Below are 27,408 nucleotides of genomic sequence, written 5' to 3' on the forward strand. Positions count from 1 at the left end.
GGGCACGAACCCGCGTCCCCTGCATCGGCAGGCGGACTCTCAACCACTGCGCCACCAGGGAAGCCCAATTTTTACTTTTTTTTAAGAAAAAGGTAGTTGATCATGGCAGTTTTTTTTGTGTTTGTTTCATAAAGTATAAATCATAGCGTTTTATTCACTCTGCCCTCATTTGAAAACATGCTTTTATACTTATTTAAACCTACCGATTTCATTATAATTACAATTTCATTACAATTACATCTTCTCAATGTATTTTTCCTGGGTAGGAATTTGGAGTGCCTAAACCTTCTGCTGAACACTGGTGCAGACTTCAACAAAAAGGATAAGTTTGGAAGGTAGGGTGTAGTACAGTTCCTCTATAGAGCCTACTTAACATTACTTACTTAATGACTTTCTTGACCTTCTAATGTGGCTTCTGAGAGGTAACTGAATAATTCTACGACTTTTGCATTGTGATCATGATTTGTTGAGAGGCCCCAATAAGTAGATAACTTCTGAATATTCATTCTCACCCACAGTCTTCTTCCAGCTGGGCCCCTGCCATAGCCCCAGGCTACCAGCCACAGCTTTACTTTATAAGCACTTCTATACCTCTTGTGATGTCATTCCTCCTCCTCCTCCCGTAATTATAGCCATGAAAATATAAAACTGCATGGTACCTGTGCTCCCTCAAAAAACTCAAAAGAGCTGGAACTCAGTGGTAGTTCTCCATTCCTTCAAGTCATTCTTTTGTTAGAGACTCTGCTGCCTATATTTGGTTCCAGAGCACTAGAAAGAGGGAGGAAACAGGTTACAAATTTATGTGTAATTTTTCTTTCTCCTCTTCTCTGACTCTCCGCACACACCGTGAGCGTGACCCACAGGAAAGCACCTGTGAATGCAGAGTCCCTTTGTAGTCACCCAGCCAATCTGCAGTCTCACTGTTCAGCCCCAGGCCTCATTGTTACTTGCATCTGTGATTGCAGTACTTAAAGCCACCATGATCTACTGAGTTACTTAGAGTAGGAATTGACCCAGAGTCTGTTAGAACCACATAGGAAAGGACAGAAGGCAATTTGAAAAATAGAGGCGAGCATGCTGTAGTGTGTACAGAAATCTAAATATAATGTACACGTGAAACATAATGTTATAATCTAGTGTTACCTCAATTAAAAAAAATAGAGGTGGCAGTATGAGCAAAATTGTGTATCAGGAGTTTGAGAATTTTATCAGAGTATATGACAAGAGAGGGTGTGTGTGAATCTGTGTCAGTGCATGGGATTGGGCCAGTGCACAGTAGAATTACATGTGGTAGGGAATCAGAAGTGCATATAAGAAAAGAAAAGGAAAAATGACTATCTGACCCCATAATTATTTTGAGGAACAGACTGTTCTTATAAGCCTGCTAATTGAAGGAACTAATGACCCACAAAATCAAAAATCACTTTGTTTGACTTTGGAGTGCAATTTATAGCTAATTTATTTTTATAAGTGTACTTTAATCCAGCCTATATTAGTTAATCTGTAGCACTTGACACATTCTGTACTACACTTCGGGCACATTCTGAATTTAGAAGCTTGAAAGTAATTCAGGGTTAATTGCATTTTCAAAAATACTATTACTATATTATACTATTATCCAATAAAGTAAAATAATGCTTCACTGTCCTTTCACCAGGTAAATATTTTAGAAAAAATTATACCATGAAGACTCTGGACTAAATTTACCTTCACTTTTCTGTTTTCTTCTTCTTCTGTTTTGTTTTTTTTTTTTAATGAAAGGTCATGGATCATCATAGTTTTTTAATCTAAAGACAGAAACTCCTAAATTTAGTAATATTCTTTTTCATTTCAGTAACTGAGAAGAAATAAGCTACAAATATTCCATCTCTAGAAATTAACAGTGCTCTAAACTCTTCAAAATGATGAACAGTCTTCAAAACTATGCATTTTTTGCTTGAGGAATCTGATATTACTGTGCAGCTCTACCATATAGTTGATAAAACAGCATTCTTTTTAATGCTTCTGTATTTTTCTTACTCTTTATTCCTTTACTGAGACAGGAACAGAAGCTGCTACCTATGAAACATCTCTATTAGTATAGGGGAAGCTTTGTTAAATGAAAGTTTTCTCAGATTGCTGATGGCATTAGGGAGGGAAAAAAAATAAGTTTTCAAGTTTTGGAGCAGAATATGAAGGATGTATGTAGTTCACTCAAAAGACTGGAATTGTTACTGTCTGGGGACCATGAAATGATTTAATTGTGTTCCTATCTTATTTTGTATTCTTAGAGGCTCTTTGCCATCTTAGTTTCTCCTCCAAGCTTTCTGTCTGGCCCTCCAAAAGACTTAGGTATATGGCAGAAATCAATCTCAGGCTTTCTATAAATATTTATAACTGGGTGGATCAACTGTGCTCTTGTTTACTGGTTTGTGTCCGTGACTTTTTTTTTTTTAATTAACTTGGGCAAAAAGATCTCCACTGCACTATGCTGCTGCCAACTGCAACTACCAGTGCCTGTTTGCTCTTGTGGGCTCAGGAGCAAGTGTGAATGACCTTGATGAAAGAGGATGCACACCCTTGCACTATGCAGCTACGTCAGACACAGATGGCAAGTAAGTATCACGTGGTGAGAATGAAGGATTGTTTCTATCTGGCAGTTTTTATAGCAAATTTATATTTCCGTTTTTGTACTTTTTATTATTGATTATCTTTCCCTGATGCTCTAGTAGGGAAAATAAGTTGTTTTCATAATTATTCCCAGTCATAGTTATTACCACCTACTTCTACTCGGTAGCCTGCGTTATGAACTAATCAGGTAGAAGAAAGATCAAGGTCCCTTTTTGTCCTCCCTTCCAAAAACACATCTTAATATCTATCACCTCCATGTTTTTTCCACCTGGCTTCTTAGAGGCAGCAGTCTTGAGTATATCATAGGGAAAGGGAAAGGCAGGAGGTACACAGACAATGCCATCAGAAGACTGAGAGGAGATTGGAATGCCAGTATTCTTCAGAGGTAGAAAGTTCATATTTCTAAGGGATCCCTGTAAATTGGTATTCAAATAGGGAATAATTGAACTGGCAGAATCTGGCACATAGTTGGTACTAAATAGTGCTTAAATAAGTAAATTATATAGATAATGGAGTAGTGAGTAAATGTTGTCCAAGAATGACTTAATAAAATCAAAAGAATGAGATATTTATAAATTATTTCATAATTAATGTTCACCCAAAGTTGATCAGACCCATTTATAGTACCTTAATGTATATTGCCTTCTTGGAAGGAAATGAACTCATTAGAGACAGAGAAGAAATCTTCATTGTCTGTGGTATTCCCCATGAGTCTGGGTCAGTGAAGGGTAGGAAAAACGAATAATGGTTTCTGGGGAAAGATTTTATAAAATATACTTCAAGGAAGTTGCATTTAACACAGAACTATTTCCTTGGTTTTTAATGTTTACTTTTTTACCTTCAAAATAAAAAGCATAATTTGATGGTATTACTCACAAATATTAATTTATTATAAATTCTGTAACTAATTTCAAATCCATTTCGATAAGTAACACTTTGTTATGTTGGATTTGTGGCTAAAACCCTAATCTTGAAAGCATTAGTAAAATATACTCTCAGCCCTTTGTATCTACTGGTTTTGCATCTATAGATTCAGAGGGTCGACTGTATTCATTGTAGGGCTGTGTTCATTTTTTATAAGGGACTTGAGGGTCCAAGTCTCCGGTCTTTGGTATCCTCGAGTACTCTTGGAATCAGTCCCCCTTAGATACCGAAGGATGACTGTATTTTCTGTTCGGAGGAATATATCACTTTATACAATTTCATATATACCAGAATAGTTAGATATAGATAGGTTTTGGGAGGAGCTAAATTATTTGAAGTATGTTTTTGGATAGTAGAGCTTTAAAGAAAATCTCTGATAGAGACTTTGTAAATCAGAAAATATTTTGGTAAACTTGGGTAAGTAGATTATCCTCTGATTTATAAATTTTGTAATTTCAGGATTTGATTTATAGATTTTCCTAAAATAGATTATACCCAAAATGACTGTCACCATCAGAAGTCCTTTACCACTGTTCCCATAAACTGTTTATTGGGTACTGCCCAGCATGATCTAAGTAAATTACACTGAGTTCACGTACACACAGACAGAGATTACCCCATGGTCCTCCTGCCCTTATACAATTACATTAAATCTGAATTCTTACGCAGGAACAAAAGAATAACAATGTTCAACCTATACTGTTTGAGATTTGTGGTTTTATTTTAAGCCAGTCTACTTTTTCTTTAGAAGTATACTTAGTACTAAAGTGAATTAAATTGTTAGTTTTCTCACCTAATATAAACTGTTTTGAGCAGTAGTCTAGAGCAGGGGTCCCTAAACCCTGGGCTGTGAACTAGTACTGGTCCACGGCCTGTTAGGAGCCAGGCCGCAGAGCAGGAGGTGAGTGGCGAGCTAGTGAAACTCATCTGCCGCTCCCCACCGCTCGCATTACCGCCTGGACCATCCCCGCCACCCACGCGCCCCCCGATCCGTGGAAAAATTGTCTTTCACAAAACCGGTTCCTGGTTCCAAAAAGGTTGGGGACCGCTGGTCTAGAGATATTTATTACTTAAACACTTAATTCTCAGTATGTCCACAAGCAACCTGATGTACCAGAAAGAACATGAGCTTTATCCAAAAGACCCAGCTGAAATCATGGGGGCTTCATATTATACCTCTTTGAGCCTGAGCAAATAATTGTTAGGCAAAATCTTCTTTATCTGTAAAATTAGAATGAAGCGTACTTCTTAGAATTGTGGGGAAAACTGAGGGCATGTGTTTAAAAGAATCTAGCACTGTTTTTTGGAGCCTCTTTCTTATCTTTGAAATATCAAAGTCCCAGAGGTCTTGTCTGATGCCATCATTTATTTATTTATTTATTTATTTATTTATTTTAAAATTTATTTTTATTCGTTTCTGCTTTATAACAAAGTGAATCAGTCATACATATACATCTGTTCCCACATCCCTTCCCTGCCATCATTTATTGACTCAGTGATTTGTTCCCTGGGAACCTTCTGGAAACTGTTCACTACAGTAACCATTTTAGGATACCAGAGGCATCCTTTCAGTAAGTGATTGTTTTGGAGGCTTAAATAGTAGAATTAAAGAGTTGGTTTATTTTTCTGAACTCCAAGGATTTAATTCCCAGGAATAGGTTGGATAATAAGAGAATCTGGAATAATTCTTTCTGCTGCCAAAGCCAGAGTGAAATATTTTCTAAAAGAAGAAACAAATTCCCCATGACTTCAAATACTGTTATTCAGTAATGTGTGTTTGTTGGTTTGTTTCTTTAATGATGGTTTAATAATGTCCTGTCAGCATCCTCAGGGTAAGTTGTATATACTTTGGGATTTTTGACACTCTGCCACTGGTTTTCTGCTGTTCAGAAGTGACATAAGTAATTACAATTCTACTCTGCCTTGTGTGCCTGTCTTTACTTTCAGTAAATGTTGGAAAAATACGTGAAATCGTTCCTACTCATTCTACTCATCCTGCTAGTCACCCCCATCATCCTGATGCCCACACTCACTCTAGACAGTCGTGACTCAGCAAACAAATACATAGTTATTTTCACGGGAGAAACGTACTAAATGTATTAAATATTAACAAATAAAATCCTCTTTGCCATTTGAAGAAAAATAGGACTGGCTATAAGCATGATGGTGAGGACCTACCCCACGCCTGTGTGTTGTGTATAAGAGAAGGGGAAGGCTGGGGTTATCTATTGTGATTACATATAAGGAAGAAATCCTGCTCATGCCTTTTCTTCTGTGATAACTACCATTAACAGAAGTGTTTCTATACATTTATGTAGATCATTTCACATCCATCACAGTGTAATCAGAGTTATGAACCTGGTAAATGTCTGTCCATAGGCTTTTCTGTGTTTGTAGGGTTATATGTACATGTGTTTATGAATGCATAGATATATTTCACCAAGATACACTTTTATGGAGATAGATGTTCACAAAAATGGGATCATATTTTGACTTCTAATAGCATTGTTTATTTTTGTCTGTTTTGAACTTTATATAAATGGAATCATACAGTCTTTTGTTTGGAACTTTTATAATCCTTAGGTTTATTCCTAAGTATTTGATATTTTGATTGCCAAAATAAATCTATCTTTAAATTTCCTTTGTTGTGAAATAGAGAAATATATCTGACTTTTGTATACAACTTTGCATTCAGCAGCCTTGTCAAACCTGTTTTATGTATGCATGTAAGACAGAACTGGGTTTGATTCTGGCTCTGCCACTTGCTGTGAGACCTTGGGCAGGTTACTTAACCTCTCTGCACATTTCATCTGTCAAGTGGGAATAATAGTCTGACCTTAACTCATGGCCATATGTGGTACAGAATATCTGAATTGCTTAGAACAATACCTGACACATTGTAATCTTCCTGTAAGGATTAGTTGTATTTTTTAAAGCTATGCTTAATATCTTTTTTTGTCAGTCAGAGACACTCATATACCGTGATGGGGGAGAGTAGAGTTAGGAGGGCCTCTGGTGACAATGCCACATCCTCTGCCCTGGGCCGAGTGGTCCTCTCCCAGGGCTCTGACCAGCCGTGGGACACATGGATTTGACTCAGTCTGAACCTGCACCAGAAAAAGTGGTAGGAGTTCATGGGTGGTAGGGGAAGAGTAGGAGAAGTTTAAATAGTTTGAAAATCACTCTGATTTGAATTACATGCTTAATTGGGATGAGGATATTTGTCTAACAAATGAAGAAAACAAAATATTTAACAGTAAGTTTGGTTTATTACTTAGCTATTTAGCCATAAATATTCCTCCAGATTTTGCATACATGGTTTATTTTAGGGAAATAAGAGAAATTGTAGAAAATCTTCGTTTCTTAATTTTCTGAGTTTCATAAAATGAGCGTGTTAACTTACAATGAGAAAAAAAACTTAGGATTGACTCTCTCCCCTGCACCTCATTTGCAAATCAAAAGTGAGGTTCAGATTTTCAAGATCAAGCAATTTTGTGGTTCAGAATTTTATAAACACCCAGGTTAAAGTGTCACTAACTCATTAACCCCTGTGCTGAAGCATTTGTAGCATAGAAAGAACACTTGAAGAAAAGACCCAAGGCCTAGTCCTTGCTTTGCCATATTCTAGCCAAAAGATTAGGAGCAAGTCATTTAATTTTCCTGAATGTCAGTAATTTTTTTCATTTGTTAAAGGTAAAGTAGTCATGAAAATTCATATTGCTTAGCAAAATTTGAAAGGCATGGCAATAGAAGTAATTTTATAATTATAAATCAACTCTTAGTCTTTGTTTTGTTATGGGAGACCAATCACCTAGCACTATGAAGGTAGACAAAGAAATAATGATTTGATAAGAACTACTGCATGTATTATGGTTGAATTATTTCAAACCATTTAATGTTGTACACTTGCAACTAGTAAATATAAGTAGTGCTTTGAGACATGCTCTCCTACTGCAGAAAGTAAACATGAACTTACCTACTTGTTTTGCTTTCCTTAAATAAGTCAGGTTTTTTTTCCCCCCAGTACTCATGTATCAGCAAGTTATCTTAAAATAGTTTGTTCCACTGACAGAATCTGCCTTGTATTCAGGTCTCAGTAGGGAGAACTATTTCTGTTTTATCATTCACATCTAGAGAACTTGATTAAAGGTAAAAAGATATGCCCTTGGGTGAAATGTTTCTGCCTTTAAAGCAGTGAGACTGTCCTTCCAGGCCAGCAGGTTTTTCCTTCATCCCAGTGAAGATTGACCTGTGAGCTGGTACCTAGGCAGACTGTGTACAGAGTCTACACACTGCCTGAAATACTTCCTGGAGTGCCCTCAGAGCTAGTTTAGGAATACCGAGAAACACCAGGCTTGTTCCTTAGAGTCAGATTCGGGTGATGTTGTTGTTCTATCATAGTGATATGCATTTCATCATAATTTTCACTGCATATAAATATCAAAATCCCGCTTAAAAGGATGAACATTTGCTACCATTAAGGATATTATAATAAATGTAGATTCTGTAAGTAATTCCTAAGAGATCTAGAGTACTTTCAGCAATTAGCATTAAAGAAATAAGGGTTGGCATTGCAAAGAATGGTCCTCATACATATATGATAGAGTTACTCCCAGTTACACCACTCCATTGTTCCTTTCTACTTGTTCTTAAAACTTCAGTATGCTTTTGGAAACTTGACAAGTAGTATCTGATTATAGATTTCCCCCCCTAGTGGTAGAGCCAGTAGTTAGTTAGACATACTGCAGTATTAGACAAATTATCACTGAATAATTATGGACTTGGAATTTGAACATGAACGGATTTTAGATTATTTAGTTGAATTCCTACTCCCATCTATCAAATGAATAAACAGAAGCCATTTCACCATAAAGGTGAAACGATTTGCCCAAGATCACTGGTATCAAACTAACTCTCGTGATAAATCTTTTAATTTCTAATTCAGTACTCTTTTTTTTTGCTACAGTAACATCAGAATTATAACAAATTGTGAACCTTATAGTCCTTTTATTGAAAAAAATTTTTTTAACATCTTTATTGGAGTATAATTGCTTTACAATGGTTAGTTTCTGCTGTATAACAAAGTGAATCAGCTATACGTATACATATATCCCCATATCTCTTCCCTCTTGCGTCTCCCTCCCACCCTCCCTATCCCACCCCTCTAAGTGGTCGCAAAGCACCGGGCTGATCTCCCTGTGCTGAGTGGCTGCTTCCCACTAGCTGTTTTACATTTGGTAGTGTATATATGTCAGTGTTACTCTCTCACTTCGTCCCAGCTTCCCCTTCCCCCTCCCCGTGTCCTCAAGTCCATTCTCTATGTCTGTGTCTTTATTCCTGTCCTGCCCCTAGGTTCATGAGAACCATTTTTTTTTTTTTAGATTCCATATATATGTGTTAGCATATGGTATTTGTTTTTCTCTTTCTACAATGAAGTATCACCTCACACCAGTCAGAATGGCCATCATCAAAAGATCTTACAGTCCTTTTAAAATTACTTTCCTCATATTTTAATAGCACAGGAATGAAGTGTATTTCCCATGGGAAGGTCTTTCGTGTTACCTACATACCACTTTTACATCGTTCCCACACTTTTCAGGTCTCTAATGCAAGATCCTTGAATTCTGGCCGTGGTTTTGGGAGATATTTTTACCTCCTTTCTTGAGCTTCCTAATGAGATATCACACTAACTATGTATTCCAGAAAGATTGGATGCTCCCCACCACTAAGGGTTTAATCCTGTCAAACGTTGTTTGAGTCGACTAGCTGGTGCCATAAATATAGACTGTGTACGAAACAGTCTTCAGGTATACTGAGCTTGCTGACAGACTGTGGATAAAGAAGATTCTCTTACGAACGTTTTGTTTGTGCTTTTATGATACTTAGAGTCAATATCATTTAAATGACAAATGTATGTAGTGTAGATGTGTTTATGATTTTTACATTACTCAAATGTAAGAAAAATTTCCAGTTTTGAGTTTGTCTCTGTTTTTATCATTGGTTAAAATGCAGGATTTAGAATTTGAATATGTCTTACTATAATAGGTGCCTGGAATACTTATTAAGAAATGATGCAAATCCAGGGATCCGGGACAAGCAAGGATACAATGCAGTTCATTATTCAGCTGCATATGGTCACCGTCTGTGTCTTCAGCTGGTAAGATTCCTGATTTCTTGTGGAAAGACCAATGTAAGTTTATATTCTAATAATGTAATGACAGAATAAATGAACCAAGAAACAAATGCCTTTTTAACATTTTTAGAATCCCTGTCCCTCCTAAATTCATACTTGCCTCACTAAGCTTTCTCTCATTCCCTTTTCCCTTTCATAGAGAAAGGAGGAAATTAGATCTCTGGAGAGGGCTCCCTTAGAGCCCCCCATGTCCATGTAGCATTCACTGCTCCTGCCCCTTTAAATGTTTTCCAGAACGTTTTAAAGAACTGTAACTGTGTCATATGTGAGAAATACATGTTCCTGTGAGAGGAAGCTTCCCCCTGTGTATTCAGGAATTCCGAAAGACCCAGTCTTCTGTCAGTCTCTCCTGACAAGGGAGATTCATCTTCTGCAAAGGAACTTTTTATTTCAACTGTGGTCTCATTCCTGAATGTATACACCATTCACCCCTCTTTGCCAAACCAAAGGGAGAGTAAAAGACAAGTTAAATGATTCTGAAGTGTGTAGCACATGCTTCACGTTAGAGGTTTCTTCATTTAGACCTACTTATAAATTATATTAACATTGCTTCCCTTAAAGGGGAAACAAAATTCAAGGAGGGTGGGTATAAAAGATAGAAAAAAGAGGTTGACATACTTAATATAGCATTTAGAACCCTGCTACAGAAGTAATATTTCCTTAGTTTATTATGGTAGCTTTAGACTAAAATCTGAGACCCATGTGTATAGATTTGTGGTCTATTATATTGTACAATTGTTTATTTAAAAGACTTCATTTTTGGAGGCAAAGGAAGCACAGGTTCAGAATAGAATTTAACAAGGCCCTATGTAAATAGAGACATGTAGTTAACATTTATCTCTTTACTGTATATGACTGCTTCCTCAACTAAGTATTTTTATTTTAAATTCTATTTCAGATTGCAAGTGAAACTCCTTTAGATGTTGTAAGTATTAATTAGTCAGTTTTCCCCCTAATACTGAGTATTTACATATTTGCTCTCACTAGAGCCGGAGCCTGTCTTACACATTGCTGGGAACAAAGATAGTGACAGAAATCATGTTTGCATGGGGAGGGAAGGTTCTTACTTGGTGGTAATTAAATGGCATTTCTCTCAAACTCTTAAATTATAGCCCTCTTTCAAAGCTCTTAGTATGTGGTCCTTACCGCATTTTCAGGATAATCCATTCCATAAGGTTGCTGAATTTAGTTTTCATAATATAATGGTCTGGAATTTTTAAATTCATATTCAAGTATCAGTTTATACTCTAAAATGGATTTGAACTTGGGGGAGGGGGACGAGGAATAACTGCTGTGGTATGTCTAAAAGTACCATTTCTGACACTTAAAATTCTTTTCTTTCTCAGTTAATGGAAACCTCGGGAACAGACATGCTGAGTGATTCAGACAATAGAGCAACAATAAGCCCTTTACACTTGGCTGTGAGTATTGCCTTCACAGCCAACTTGATGGCTGGTTTACTGAAAATGTCTCATACCTGTTTGTGTTGACTCAAACTAGTACCCAGAACTTTTGGTCCATATAATGATCATCATGGAGTTAAAACTGTAAGAACTTTCTTAACTCAGAGAATTCTTGAATGTACTTTTGTTTCGTTTGTTTGTTTGTCTTAAAAAAAAAAAGGGGTGGGGGGTAGGGGGGAGGGGGTTTGAGCTTCCCCCAAGGCCTGCCCTAAGGAGAGAATACGCCTGAGATGTGAATTTTAAAATGACCCACCCTAGTGGAATGGCTTCTGACTTCTTAAGCAGATGATATAAGAACTGTAATTTCTGTGGTATTTCTACAACTTTTTGCTTACTTTGTGATTTTGGGGCGCTAAGTTTGTGTTCACTGGTCCTTCACTTACTCATGCTATAGGATTTAGCTACATGGTCTGTAATGTTCCTTCTAGCTTCAGATGCCACTGAAGTTTTCCTCTTAATGTCCATCACTAAGAGGAGAAGATTAGAAGAGAGTGTGACAATTCTTTAAGTCAAGTATGGAAATGAAGTACCTTAGGAAATTTCAAGCAGAGCCCAATCTAGTTCTTTCTGTGCTGAAAGAAGAATTTATCTTTGAAATAAAGTATGTTGTGGGGAGCTGGGGGACTTTGAGAATCAGGAGAATTGGGTACTGTCACTATTTGTGAGACCTCTGATTTTAAGTAGAGTAAAATGCTTATAAGGGTCTCTACTTAGGTTAATGTGTATCACAAGTTCAATGATCCACTTAATTGTTTCTTCTCACATATACTATTATTTTTTATTTTAATATTCTCCTGGCATATTTTCTAACACTGACACATGTACACTGAATTTTCTGCTTTGTCTTTCTCCCCCTTTCTCCCCAGCAGTACTTCCTACCATGGTCTAAATAACTAAGAAGACATGCTGAAGCTTCCTTTCTCCTTGCCCTTTGGGTCTTTGGAAATACTATCTACTTTCCCAGACTTGCATAATAAGTCATCTGGAAGTGCAAAGCTAGCATGGAGAAAATAGCTATTTTACTATGGGTGGCAAGAAATGACGTCTGAGCAGATGACTAGGCAGTTCTTCCTGCATCATTATCATCATTCTTATAATAATAGCGCCTCATCTCTTGAACACTTACTAGGTGCCAGACTAAGCACTTTGCCAAGTTTTTGAAGCATTATCTCAAAAACTTCGGTTTTTTTAACTAGTTATTTTACTCCATGGCCATTGAGAATAGTGCTGTTATTAACATGGGTGTGCTAAATAGTGTTTTTAAGCTGAAATGGAAACAATTTTGTGATTTCATAATTAGGCTCAATGAAATGTGGTTATACCACCACTGTTGCATTTTGTATCCATCCCTAGGAGGTTTTTCAGAAATTACTGAAGTGATTTTTCTCCTTCCAAACTCTCCCAGTCCAGGACAACTTGATGCAGTAAAAACACGCTGGCTTGAGGACTCAGGAAACTGGCCTTGGTCCTGCCTTCGCACATACTAGACTTCTAAGCCTCTTGTCCCAGTGCAGTCAGAGCCATCGTGAGGGGAAGACTCCTGTGGCAGATTACCCTGGCTCTAGCCATCCTTATTTTCCCTCTGCTGCCTTTTATACCACCTTCTGCATATACTGTGCCTCTCACAGTTCATTTTTAATAGCATAGTTTTGTTGACCTGGTATTGAGGAACAAGGTTAGATGTGATCCTCAGACAGTAGAGCTCAGAGATCTCTAGTCACTTTAACCTTTGAGGGAGTCAGAAACATCAAGAGGTCAGTAAGGCCTAGAGCAGCTTCACCTCCTGCTGGTACTTTCTGACATTTCCCACAAGAAGTGGTTTTACAGCCCTTTGGTACATTGTGGGGCCCTCTTTCTAGCTAAGTATCTCTTTTTAGAAGCAGGTGACATTTAGCACAAATATGGTAGAATTTTGTATTTTTCAATTCCCTAATGAAAAGTTATGTGATCATTTACAGTTTTCCTGTATATGCTAAGCTGCAGATTTGAACAGTATCAGAAAATGACTTGTCCCTTAGCTAAAAGGGGTGGCATGAGTGAACCAGAGGAGATATTCCTTCCCCATCAGAGCTGTGTCATTATTGCCTTATGTCCTGCTCAGCATCTAGTCCAGTAAGAGTAACAGCTGTTCAGTTGACATGTTGGTTTTTGAAATGAATTCTCTGGAAAGCAGACTGTGTAAAGAAGGGGATTTCAGTCAGTCGGGTTTCAGACAAATCTCTCAATCTTCTTGCTCTGCTGTACTGCTAGGACAGTGCGTAGCACGTGGCAGTTTTTCAAGCAGGGCTCGGCCTAAATATTTTTGAAAAGACGTTTATTTTTGAGATGGCACGTTATGGGATGGAGTAGTCATTTTAATTTGAGAAATCAGAAGGCTCAAGTACTAGCTGAACTTCAGTTGCAACTGCCTCTGTGATTTAAGTGTAGTAACATTTTATCGGGGAGCGAAGCGGGGGCACTGAACTGTGACGAAGAACACGGGCTCTGGAATCATAGACTTAGAATGAAAGCTTTCATTGAACCCATGTCACACGTCGTTGAATGTCTGCCATGAACCAGACATTGTATACTCATGAAAAGATCACCTGTCACTTGAACTTCTATTATTTGTGGAATACCCATTCCCTAACACTGTAGCCTGCTAATTGATTATTAGAAAAGTTTGTAGGTAACTTCCTGAATTATCGATACGGAAGTTGTAGATTATCTCAAATATAATGATGTAAGGCAAGTCGGCTTACTACTCCCTTTGTGCTTTCTAGGGTTTCTAAGAAGTCAGTCTAAGTATGTGTTTTTTAATTCATATTTTTATTTATTCCCAGGCCTATCATGGTCACCATCAAGCACTAGAAGTGTTAGTACAGTCTTTGTTAGATCTTGATGTGAGAAACAGTAGTGGAAGAACGCCCTTGGACCTTGCAGCATTTAAGGGCCATGTAGAATGTGTGGATGTTCTCATTAATCAGGGAGCCTCAATCCTAGTCAAAGATTACATTTTGAAGAGAACACCTATACATGCAGCAGGTATGTCAAAGACTGTGAATGATTTTATTTACCACGTTCCATCTAATGCTCTTCTTTTCCAATTTCTTGTGTATTATACTCCTGGTAATTGTTTTAACAATTTTGACTTTAACAATTCTAATGATTCTACTGTCAGGGAAAAACCAACAGCAAGATTATAATCACTTTAAAAAAATATCTACCTTAGAAATTGGATTTATATAATAGTCTAACTTCTGAAGTACTTTATCAACAAAAAAAAATACAATTTTTTTTTTTTACTGCTTTTTGTTGGAAATTATTTTGGACTGGTATGTGCTTTCATTTAATAACTGATAAACATTTTACTTACTGTACCAGGGTACTGCATTAAACGTTAATCAGACAGGAATACAGAGTGCCTGCTATGCGAGAACTACTCCATGGAGTGTTTTGTGATGTTGTAGATGTGTGAAAATGCAAAACTACATAACAATGCCACTGTGATGACTCAGTACCCGCTGTGCCACTGGCAGATGCAGATTCACAACTCTCTACAGGAATTACTACAAGGCAGTATTAACTTTAAATAATGAATTCAAGACTGGTATATGTGAAGAAATCCTAGCCAAGTATTTGTCTCATCCCCCATAGGCCATCTTCATATGATTAGATTCATTTCACTTAGTCTGTTTTTATAGGGTGATCCTTAAAGTGGATCCATTTGAATGTAGGTCTGGGACTTTGCTTCTGGTCATTTGGAAAACTTGCATTTTAGAAGACTATAGGTAACACCCACTGTTGCTCCAGAGAAGTCTTTCAGGAACTATCAGATAATCAAGCAGGGCTCAAAGACATAAATTTTAATCATGGATTAAAAGTCCTAATAAGGATATGTATATAAACTGCTATATGGTAAAAATAAGAAGTCAAAATGCTATCATTTTCTGTTACCTTATTCTGAAAAAGAGTGAAGTTGTATATTATTCTGCAACTTGAAAAATTATATTGTAAGCACGTTATTTGCAGAGCTAATTTAAAGCTTTCATGGAGTGTTTGCACTCTTAATAGATAAATATTGAACCAAGACACTAGTACGTCCCTCAGAAGTGGCTGACCAATGCCATGTAATTCATAAGTCCTACCCACTGAAAGAGTTACAAGTTACTGTTAGCACGCACCTCTTCAATAAATGCAAGCCTTGGTTAGAACCAGGATGCCTTTGAAATGTGGAGACCTGCTGGGGAGCAACTTACTCTTAAATCATGGAAAGGACATTGGTTCTGGATGTGAGCCAGTCCTTTCCCACAGGGATCTTATGCCTGATGCTTTGGGTGTTGAGCTTAGACGATACAAACACTCATCAGTAGCTGCTGTGTACTGAGTATCTGTGAATCCAGTTTAAAAAAAAAATGATGGACCAAACAATTTCCTTGAAGCATTCCCAAGGATCACATCTAAAATCGGGAAAGAAGGAGGACCTTCACTATCGAGAATAAAAATATTTCCTAGACGTCCTCCAGACTTCTTCACATCTCAGTGGGCAGAACTTGAAACCAGTCATTGGCAAAGGAGAATGGGGTTGATGTGATTGACTTGTCTGATCATGATTTCATCCCTTGGCTGGAGGCAGGCAGCCCTTCCTGACCACATTGGCACCACCAGAGAGCTAAATAAAATGAGCATTTTCTTTCTTGCCTGTTAAATTCAGTGAATATTCCAAAATTATATCTAGCAAATGTGGTTTAAGATGGACATTTTCTATTTTATCATTTTATAGATATATAATTGCTGAAATTTTTGAATATCACTTTACAGCAACAAATGGTCATTCGGAATGCTTACGGCTACTAATAGGAAATGCAGAACCACAGAATGCAGTAGATATTCAAGATGGAAATGGACAGTAAGTTTTACTAATTTTTAAATTAGTTTTAGGATGTTTGTTAATCTTCATACCTTTGCCCCCCTATTTTAGTAAGTCTGTCATAGTGTGTAACTGAGTAACATCAAATACAGTTTTTTAAGTATACTTTAAAGTTGCATCACAGAAAGACATGTTTAGAAGGCAGGCCAACACAGTGTATTTTCATGGATGAAGTCTCGGTGGTGACGGAGCTGCTCCTTTTGTTACCCAGGACTCCTCTGATGCTGTCTGTGCTCAACGGGCACACGGACTGTGTCTACTCACTGCTGAACAAAGGAGCAAACGTAGATGCCAAAGATAAATGGGGAAGAACGGCACTGCACAGAGGGGTAAGCAGAGTGTTCTCGCTTCCTTTCTGAAAGTTTTTATGACCTCATTTTACCTAAAACTGAACTAGGCTGTGTTTATATTTTTCTTCATTTAATTTTTACCACATAATCTTTACTGTTTCTTTCACTGTCTTAGTTTTTGAACTCTAATTTTCAACAACCACAAAACACAACTTAATCCAGAGAAGAATAATGTTGGAACAGAATTTTAAAATCTTAGGGGACTTCCCTGGTGGCGCAGTGGTTGGGAATCGCCTGCCAGTGCGGGGGTCACGGGTTTGAGCCCTGGTCCGGGAGGATCCCACGTGCCGCAGAGCAGCTAAGCCCATGCGCCACAACTGCTGAGCCTGCACTCTAGAGCCCACGAGCCACAAATACTGAGCCTGTGTGCCGCGGCTGCTGGGGCCTGGGTGCCTGGGGCCTGTTTTCCTCAATGAGAAGCCTGCGCACCGCAGCGAGGAGTGACCCTCACTCACCGTGGCTGGAGGGCGCGAAGAGGACCCCGCGCAGCCAAAAATTAATTAATTAATTAATTAATTAATTTTAAAAAAGAATTTTTATAACCCTAAAGCCTTGAGTAGAATTGATGTCAGTTTTACTTTTTTCCATTATCACAACTATTTTCTTATATGTTTTTGTCTTAATTTTTTCACCTTTGAAATATTTTTTTTGTTGAACTAGAAGTCCCATTATTCCTGGTTTTCATATTTACTTTTATTTTGACAAAGTCACTGCTTTAAATTTTTAAGCCACTTTCAGTAAAAATACTGGGTTACTCAAAATATGATAAATGCCTTGATTGGTGGGAGGACATGGGGAATATGGACTTTAAAATTCGTAATTAGCAATAATTAGCATGGAGTGCCCAACATAGTGTATTCAGCTACATGCAAATAATTTTTCTTTCAGGCAGTCACAGGCCATGAAGAGTGTGTAGATGCATTGCTTCAACATGGTGCTAAGTGCTTATTACGAGATAGCAGGGGCCGGACACCAATACACTTGTCAGCTGCCTGTGGACACATTGGTGTTCTCGGAGCTCTTCTGCAGTCAGCAGCATCTATGGATGCAAATCCAGCCATGGCTGACAATCATGGATACACGGCGCTTCACTGGGCTTGCTACAACGGTTAAGTACACAGACATAGACCCACGTTACCTGCCCGTTATGTACCACAGAGAGACAACTAACATTCTGACTTTCATGAGAATGATATATTAAGAATGACCTACCATGTAGTTATGGCTTACTCCAGTGCCTTGTCGTGCCAAAGCCAAGATGCTGGTTGTCACAGATGTTTTGAGATAAGCAGTCACTAAGTTTAAAAGTTTTTTAGACTTTTGCTTCAATAAGTATTTTGCATTTTTAAGATACTTTTATAATATTACTTTTATAACATTATTAATAATATTATTTGTTATTAATATACTTTTATAATATTTCCAATGTCTTTTATATAGTTATGTTTGTATTTTTATTATATTTTTCTTTCTAAATGTACTTGTTATTAGGGAAAAATGACAAAAGTAAGAGAAACTGAAAATGTATCATATTCTAGGCTGAAATCTGTGTATGTTTTCTGAGCACGTTGCAAGTTAAGATCCTTATATCAACAGTAACATGTATGTTCAACATTTTAAGGGAATAAAATCCTAGTAGAATAAATCACGGAAATAGAAACTAGAAACTTGGACACGTTTGTGGTTAAGTGAACTTGGCTGCATGATTATAACAGACTTACTTTTAGCTTCCTGGAGACTAACCATCACAGTTAAGTCCTTTTACAGGTAGACTCATTAAAGGTCAATCAGAGAAGTATAAAGCTATTTTTAAAGGATAGATGTGAAAAATGGGATTTGGCTTTTGAAGTGTCACTAAAATAATGTAAGTAACAGAGCATATTGAGATTTGATCATCTTAGAAAACATTTGGGTACGTTATATGCAGTGTAAAACATCAGTCCTGCCTAAGCGTATGCTTAGGGTTTTATCAGGGATGAGAGGGGTTTTTTTATTTGTTTTGAATTTCAATGTAGCATTCAGGTTATTGTTAGTTGTAATAGCACATGTACAAAACTAGTTGACAGTTCTAACAACTTTCCCTCAAAATGTACAGAAAATAGAAATTGCCTCTTTATATAATATCCACTTGCTTAAAAAAATAAGCATAGTGGCTGTTATAAAATTCAGCTGACTGCCTTGCCAGAGAGGAGGTTTCTATCTTTCTGTAATACACTGTTTGATGTGGTTCTTTTATGGGAGCCATTTTGACAAATAATTGTTGAGTTGTGGTAAAAGAGGAGAAATCTGAATCTTGCAAAATTATAGTTTAAACATTTTCATAAACATTTTCTAGATACAGTAATTTGATTTTCATATTAATTCTTGTATCAGAATTGAGAGCTCTATTCTTTTGCTCTGAGAAAGCTTTGATCTCTTCTTGAGGATTGACCTGTAGCTGCATTTGGTCATTTTGCAACTCTGAGTACTGATGGTGCCATAGAAAACTTGAATAGTTAAATATATTGCTAATTCAAAAGCTTGGTTTAGTCAGTTTCATATTTTACTACCTCAGATCCTTAGCCAGAATAGTTTTGAAAACTATAAAACCTTTGGATTTCAACTCTTCTTCCTTTTTCAACTCACTAAAGTTGGTATTTAATGAATATAGCAAAGTTGTCCAAGATAAATCCTAAGTCAAAGAAGATACTGTATTTTGCCATTGAAATTGGTTTGTCTTTATAATGTAACTTGACATCTTACAAGTTTAAGGAAAACCAAATAGTAGGAAAACATCCACAGATAAAAGTATTTTGAAACAGACTTTTATTGGTTCTTTTTTTTTTTTTAAGTCAGTGAGAATTAACCATTGGAAAAATCACACAGTAAGGTATTTTTCCTCAGGTAGAGCATTTAGTTGTAAAAATACTGCTGTAACTGTTCTTTGGAGAGTTGCTATTTATTATAACATTCCTACCACGTCTTTCCGGAGAACACGGTTTTCCTAAAGTGAGTTTCTTACTCCATCACTGCTGAATTTAGACTCTCTGAGCACGTTGTGTACAAGACACAAAATTTTGCACAAACTACGTGCCTGGTTGCCATTTAAAGATCATAACAGATGTGTCTAATTTCCAGACTGTAGCAGAATTGGTGATGATTCTGAATTGAGCTGAAAGGAATTAGATGTGTGTTGGCTATATGTACAAAGACTGTACAGGCAGTGTAAAATTAATACCATATTTACAGCCAAAAGCCTATTTTATAATTTGGCATTCTGAGAGTAGAATATGTAAAATAGTTTTACTTTGACTAGTAATTATTGTACAGCTAAAAAAAAAATTGGAAGCACTCCAACAGGATAGAAAACAACCTTTCTCTCAAAATTAAAATGGAATGATGACAAAGCTTTAGAAGAGAACTGGTTATGCATACCCAACTTTAAAGTTCAGGTTTCCAGTTTATATAGTCATTCAGTCACAGAACTAAGAATACTTCCATGATCTCATGTGTTCCTTTTAAAAATGTATCAATTTTTATGAAGCTATAAGCATCTTCAGAATATCCCTCTAAAACATGAAGAGACCAGTTTTATCCTATGTACTTTTATAAACCAGGACACAAAGTGAAGAATTTTTCAGCTTGACATGACCCCAGTAATGACTGCTGAATCCAGAGCCCCGGGACTCCCTTTTGCCATCCACAGTCTATGCAGTGATTCTCACATCTTTCAGACTCAGGACCTGTGGCTTATAGCTGTTAGTATTTACTGTATTGGAAATTAGGACTGAGAAGTTTAAGGATATTTATTAATTTATTTTAAAATAATAATAAATCCATTACATGTTAATAAAAATAGCATTTTTATGAAAAACAACTATTTTTCAAAAAAATATTAATAGAGTGGCACATTTATTTGATGGCTCGTTAAAGAAAAGAATAATTTGCAGTATCACCCTGCAGCTCCCCAGACCACACCTTGAGAACTGCTATCCCAGGAAAATAAGAGACTCTCAAATCAATACTGGACAACTTTCCTTGGTTACTTCTTGGCCATGAGTTAACATTTGGAGAAGGAGAATTGAAGCAGGGTTTCCCACCCTCAGCACTGTTGACCTTTGAGGCCAGATAATCCTTCGTTGTGACTGTCGTGTGCATGCAAGAGGTTTAACAGCAGCCCCGGCTTCTACCCACTAGATGCCATAGTCCTTCCCTACCCCGTCCCCAGCTGTGATAGGCAAAAATGTCTCTAGACATGGCCAAATGTCCCCTGAGGGCTAAAATTGCTCCAGTTGAGAATCACTGGATGAAACAACTGACAGATGATGGAACATAACCATAGGTTTCCTAAAACATACTTTCTTTTCCTGGTAAAAACAATTATAGGATAAAGATTAAGATGAACTATTGTTTGAGAATGTTAGAGTAATTAAAAAAGAAAAGAAATAGAGCATCACTTTGTTAGTCAGATGTTAAGCCCTGGAAGCAAAGAGGCTGTTTAAGAATCTAATTTATTCCTAACGCACATCCCAAATGACTTAACAAAATAAAAGAAGCAACATTTCATTTTCTGCCATTAATACAGCAGTGGGGGTACTTTTACTAAAACCCTGGCTTTGAAAATTGGATTAAGAAAATCTGAGGTTTGAAAATCTCAGGTTTGAAAATATGAGGTTTGAAATATGAGGTTTTTCCCTGTTTTCAAAGTTGCTATTAAAAACTGTGGGCCTGATACCTATTAGTAATCAATATACTTGACCTTTAACCCAGCAAGATCATTTCTAGAAAATTGTTCCTAGAAATAAATACTTTTTAAGTACTGGAACATTTACAACGTTGTTGATAATATCACAAAGAAAAACCAGCAATCACCTCAAAACCGATAATTAGAGGTTAAATCCTTTATGATACATTCTGAATTGTGGTTGAAGTTCTTCCAAACATTCAACAATAGGATATCTGTATATGCTACTGTGGGAAGATATATAGTTTTTAAAGTAAAAAACAAGTTGCAGAACAGAACATCCCAATTGTGTAAAAATTTTTTAAAAAGGAAGTGTTTATGTGCATGCAGTTGTATATGCCTAAAATTTTTCTGGAACTGTAAGGTAATAATGGTCACTAGTGGTCACTAGAGAGTGGAACTGGGGAATGGGGTGGGGACAGGGACATGTACTTTTTTCCTTCTGAACACTTCGATAGAATTTGAGATTTTACCATTAACTCCTTAGTAGAGCCAGAAAATATTCAAATTTTGAAATTAATTATGCTGCATAAACATATATTATTTTGAAAGTTATACTATGCTATACAAATAGGACATTTTAAAAAATAAAGCCCAAATAGCTCTAACTGGTCACCATAGAAAAGAATAATGAGACTAATTTTTTTTCCCCACAAAGTAAATATTTGTCATGTCCATAATAAACTGATATTGGACTTCCCTGGTGGCGCAGTGGTTAAGAATGCACCTGCCAGTGCAGGGGACATGGGTTCGAGCCCTGGTCTGGGAAGACCCCACATACTGTGGAGCAGCTAAGCCCATGTGCCACAACTACTGAGCCCATGCACCGTAACTACTGAAACCAGCAAGCCTAGAGCCCGTGCTCTGCAACAAGAGAAGCCACTGCAATGAGAAGCCCATGCACCAACCACAATGAAGAGTAGCCACTGCTCGCCACAACTAGAGAAAGCCCATGCGCAGCAACAAAGACCCAACACAGCCAAAACACACACACACGCACACACACACGCACACACAAATAATAATAAACTGATTTTAAATTATTGTAAGAAGCTACTATACTTTAGGTCCTGAGGTTGTACATTGAATTCCAAAGTGCCTAAAAATGTGATGTTTAATGGGTTCAGGGAACTGATGACTTGTAGTCCATGTAAAGCCTTATCTGTAGGGATATGTTGGTGTGCATGGGCACCTCAGTATCCTTTTTGGATTTTAATATCTGATCCTCATTTACTTATTTAGGTCACGAGACATGTGTAGAACTCCTTTTAGAACAGGACGTTTTCCAGAAAACGGAAGGAAATGCTTTCAGTCCATTGCATTGTGCTGTGTAAGTAAAGGCAGAATGAATCGGATTTGGTTTGAGTGGTTGAGAAATACACCATGGCTGTGAGAGTGATCACCTTGTTACCTTCACAGGATAAATGACAACGAAGGTGCTGCTGAGATGTTAATTGACACGTTAGGCGCCAGCAGCGTGAACGCCACAGATTCCAAAGGAAGGTAGGAAGTCAACCATGTAGCAAATTTTAACTACTAGATTAGTGTGGAAGAATTTAAAGAGACCCCATTATTAACTAAAAGTTGATTTTATATTTACAAGTATAAATTGTTATAAAATCTTAATTACATTCTCATTATAAAAGGCTTTTCTACCATGACTTTTAGCCAGTCTTCCTGGCTAAAAGATTTCCCTTTTTAAAAAAGATGTGTGTTACCCAAAGACTCTTTTTAGTAAAGTTAACAGATTTCTAAATAGGAAGAGTCCAGCATTTGTAATAGATGGCTGTATTTGGGTCAGGATTTATTTCTTTCAGAATTTCCTTTAATGATGTAATTTTTGGGGTAATTTCATAATTTATCTTTATTTATACTAGTTTAATTAAGGGACTTCTGTATTATCAGAAACACAAATTTTTGTGGCAGGAGTTAGTAAGCTCCCCCCATTAAGCCTGTTTGTATCCAAGCAATGCCTAGTATGTAAACCCTTGAAAATTGCTTTCATAAATTAAGAGTATACAGTGCACAGATTTAGTCCAGTCTTCCCATTTCTCCGTGTGCAGAACTCCTCTTCACGCGGCCGCCTTCACAGACCATGTAGAGTGTTTGCAGCTGCTGCTCAGCCATAATGCTCATGTCAACTCTGTGGACTCCTCTGGGAAAACACCTCTCATGATGGCTGCAGAAAACGGACAGACAAATACAGTTGGTAAAGAAACTGCTTAAGGCTTTTACTACTCTAAGTGTGGATATTGCTTATGTATAATGTAGCTCCCATCTGACTCTAGTTCACTGAATTTTGCATTAGTTACCTCACCGCTTCTGAGATTTAAAACCTTGCTTACACCCACGTTTTCATTTAGGCCCACAGTATTTCCATTTGCCCTTACTGATTGAATAGTGACGTTAGCAGGCAGTGTTAGGATAGTAGTTAAGAACCCTGGCTCTGGAGTCAGATCGAATGTGGTTCTAGATCTGCCAGCTAAGCAACCTCCTGCCTCAATTTTTTCATGTATAAAGTGAGAAAAATAACAGTATCTACTTTGTAGGGTTGTTTTGAGGCGTAAATAAGTTACTATAAATCCAGAGCACTTAAAACAGTCTTTGAAATTTAGTAAGACCTCACAAAAGGAATGTTAGCTGCTGTTTTTCTTGTCTGTTACTTACACAACAGTATAACAATATGGCATAGACCTTTATGTTACAGTGTGTTTTTTGCACTTAAGTTTTTGCTAGAGGGATATTTTTCCTTTCTGTCTTCATTTCTCTACAGTGAGTTATTAGTAGTCTGAGGTGTATGTTCATAAGCAAAAGAGTTGATACAATTTTTCCTCCCAGAGATGCTGGTTAGCAGTGCTAGTGCAGATCTGACTTTACAAGATAACAGTAAAAACACCGCCCTCCACTTGGCTTGCAGCAAGGTAGGTACACATCTTAAGGATATAGTTTCATTGTTAATGTTAACAGTGGCATTTAAAGTTTGTCCACTTAACTAAAATGAACAGGGCTAGGGACCAAACCTCTCTAATAATCACTGACATCAGATTTCTTGGGAAAAAATACTGATGTGTTAAGCACCGTAGTATATGAAAGTTTCCAGTAAGCCAAGTAAGTTTCGGACCACAAGCCTAAACGTAATGATTGTCTTTCTCTGATCTCTCTGACCTTAAATATTCCTGTCCTCTTCTGTAACCCCATTACACCAACACATGTTCGGGCAAATATTTAAGGCATTAGCCAAGAAAATGCATGGCATATGTATGGTGATGTGTATATTACATGGACTAGGGTTGGGGTGTATTGAGTGTATACATTTATCTTTAATGGTGCTGAAGTTTTTAAGAGTTATTTGCCATAATTTTAGGGTCATGAAACTAGTGCCTTGTTAATACTGGAAAAGATAACAGATAGAAACCTCATCAATGCAACCAATGCAGCTTTGCAAACGTGAGTACTTTCAGTGTCTAGTGTAAACCTTGTGATCTATAATTATAAAAATGATTAATGGGGTTCTTTTTTTGACATGGGACCATTGGAATCAGTCTGTCACAGAAGCAGTTAAAAAATAAGGAACAGTTCTTATAAGTGACAAAACTCATTTCTAAAATCAGCATAATTAAAAGGCATATTACTAAAAAAGCTTTTGAATTGAAATGTGTTCTCAATCCAGTTTTATGGAGGAGAGTAATACTGTTCTGTGTGTTTTATGGCAACCAACTGGAATAATACATTATTTGACACTAGCAGTAAATGAGGCAAAAAGTTTTATACGTGTCTGTAAGCTAGAGAGATTTCAGAAATAACCAAGTTCTAATTGTGAACCGCCAGCCTCCAGGTGACTCCTTAAATCCTGGATCAGTGTCTCCCATTGTCCTCTCTCCATTTTCATTTGCTGTTCTACTTTGAGACTTAGTAAACGGAAAAACCTTATAATACTGGTTCCCATTCATGTATCAGTCAGATCCCTTAAGGGTCCAAAAATGAGTCATGGAACCTGTAAACTGTTTTCAGAGCCTGTTGGAATTTGTGCTGTTGCAATTTACAGTTTTTATTGTATATTCTATTATACGTGTTTGCCAACCACATTTCTTAAAATAACTTAAGAAGGCAGTTTAGTTAGTAAAATCTCTTCAAACATTGAGTCTTGAAGGAAACTCACAAAAGAGTTTGGTGAAGGTGGAAACCTGTTGATGGGCCCAGTGCTGAGCTCAGGTGCATGACAAGGCCTGACAGTGCACTGCACGCTGGCTCTGCCGTGCCCTGCTCCCATCTTCATTGCTGTCAGGACCACGGGCCTCCAGTTTGCATCTCTAGATCTGCACAGCCAAGCAAAAATGGTCTTCAACAACCAGGATGGAGAGAGTGAACGAGCACACACACACATGGGCATGCACACATGTACGTGTACACATATTTTTTTCCCTCCAGACCTCTGCATGTTGCTGCCCGAAATGGGCTAACAATGGTGGTTCAAGAACTTTTGGGGAAAGGAGCAAGTGTGCTTGCAGTAGATGAAAATGGTAAGTAGCTTCTGTGTTCTCTTTCCTTAACCTGTTAGAAGTTTTCGTCTTTCGATGATCCATATTTGAAGTGAAGTAGACTTGGATATTTTTTATTGGTCAAAGAGAAGAGCTGAAGTTAATACTGACTAGGACTTATACTTTGTGGCAAAGGGAATAAGGGCAAGAGAAGCAGGAAAAGCCCATCTAACAGGTGAACTTCTGAGTTTCATGTATTTATTAAATCAGAGTTAGGGTTTACTAACTTTGGTTTAGTGATACCACTTTTGTTTATCTTAGTATTCAAAGAATTTGTGCTGTCAACAAATCTATATCAAGGCCCTTACTTAAATGCCAGGTTTTGTCTAAAGCTAATCTTCCCACTTATGCACTAGGTCCTATCCTCTTCTGCATACTTGAGACTGTCACTTTAGTGATTCTTTGCTTTCGTGTCCTGTAATAATGACTTTTTTTGTAGGAATCTTTCTAGATTATTCCCATCAGCATAAAAACATTATTTCTCTCATCTTAAAAAATCTTTCATTACTCCCACTGCTCCTACCAGCTGTTGCCATATTTCTCTGTTCCCCTTTGCAGCAGTTACTCAAAAGTTGGCTCTCCCCCTCTCTCCACTTCTCCTTTTTCTTGCTCTCGTGCATCCCCCCCGGTCAGGCTTTTACCCCCACCGCACTACAGAATGGTTCTCAGCAAGGTCACCAGTGACCACTGCAATGCTAAGAGTCACCTCTCCTTTCACTTGACACATTAGAATTTGACACAACTGATTATTCCTTCTTTAAAAATAAGAAAAGGCTTTTAATGTGGAATTGAAAACATATGTGAATAAGGGATGTGAAGGTTGCAGTTTACCATAGCTAGTGTCCGCTATTCCCCCCAAAAATCTCCATACTTTCCATTGTGCTGCACACTGTTCCCGGGATCAGTAGGTACAGATCACTTCAGGGCAGGATAAGAGGGAGAGTCGGAGAGAATACATATGATTTGATTATAATATCCTTCTTTAGGATATTCTTTTTTTTGTTTGTTTATTTTATTTTATTCATTTTATTTTTGACTATGTTGGGTCTTCGTTGCCGTGCACAGGCTTTCTCTAGTTGCGGCGAGCAGGGGCTACTCTTCGTTGTGGTGTGTGGGCTTCTCATTGCGGTGGCGTTTCTTGTTGCAGAGCACGGGCTCTAGGCACGGGGGCTTCAGTAGTTGTGGCACACTGTCTCAGTAGTTGTGGCTTGCAGGCTCTAGAGCGCAGGCTCCGTAGTTGCTCCGCAGCATGTGGGATCTTCCCAGACCACGGCTTGAACCCATGTCCCCTGCATTGGCAGGCAGATTCTTACCACTGCACCACCAGGGAGGTCCCTAGGACGTTCTTCATTCACAAATGCCTGGTTCCTTGAATTGATAACCGGGTGAGGATTTATAACTCACTACTTTGTTGGTTAGATTAAATAACCATATTTACTGGAACTGAAAATTTTTTGTTTATTTTTTAATTTTACTCATTTCTTATTGAGGTATAACTGACATACAGTATTATATTAGTTTTAGGTGTATCCCTTTTTCTGGATAAACTTTCTTTACTTGGCTTTCAGGACTCCACGTTTTCTTAGTTTTCCTCCTACAGTACTAGTTATAATTTCTTGCACTATCCCCAGCTTGTTAATATTGGAGGGCTCGCGGACTCAGTACTCAGTTCTTTTTGCTTTCCCTACCTACATTCAC

At 37.5% G+C, this 27,408-nt stretch overlaps 1 protein-coding gene across 4 annotated transcripts in view; it reads left to right on the forward strand.

Moving 5' to 3' along the window:
* The window catches only part of ANKRD28 (ankyrin repeat domain 28), a 164,097-nt gene that overhangs the window by 130,637 nt on the left and 6,052 nt on the right, over nucleotides 1–27,408 (forward strand). For all 4 annotated transcript variants that reach the window (XM_082625678.1, XM_082625679.1, XM_082625677.1 and 1 more), the window contains 15 exons: nucleotides 267–335; nucleotides 2,454–2,594; nucleotides 9,580–9,691; nucleotides 10,626–10,652; nucleotides 11,074–11,148; nucleotides 14,013–14,214; nucleotides 15,991–16,078; nucleotides 16,311–16,428; nucleotides 17,338–17,557; nucleotides 22,415–22,502; nucleotides 22,592–22,675; nucleotides 23,236–23,381; nucleotides 24,011–24,093; nucleotides 24,537–24,619; nucleotides 25,601–25,692. In XM_082625678.1, the coding sequence (XP_082481804.1) occupies nucleotides 267–335; nucleotides 2,454–2,594; nucleotides 9,580–9,691; nucleotides 10,626–10,652; nucleotides 11,074–11,148; nucleotides 14,013–14,214; nucleotides 15,991–16,078; nucleotides 16,311–16,428; nucleotides 17,338–17,557; nucleotides 22,415–22,502; nucleotides 22,592–22,675; nucleotides 23,236–23,381; nucleotides 24,011–24,093; nucleotides 24,537–24,619; nucleotides 25,601–25,692 (1,628 nt within the window). The remainder of the gene's footprint in view (nucleotides 1–266; nucleotides 336–2,453; nucleotides 2,595–9,579; nucleotides 9,692–10,625; nucleotides 10,653–11,073; nucleotides 11,149–14,012; nucleotides 14,215–15,990; nucleotides 16,079–16,310; nucleotides 16,429–17,337; nucleotides 17,558–22,414; nucleotides 22,503–22,591; nucleotides 22,676–23,235; nucleotides 23,382–24,010; nucleotides 24,094–24,536; nucleotides 24,620–25,600; nucleotides 25,693–27,408) is intronic.

This window comes from Mesoplodon mirus (genome assembly GCF_964341445.2).
Source record: "Mesoplodon mirus genome assembly, chromosome: 6".
Lineage (NCBI taxonomy): Eukaryota > Metazoa > Chordata > Mammalia > Artiodactyla > Ziphiidae > Mesoplodon > Mesoplodon mirus.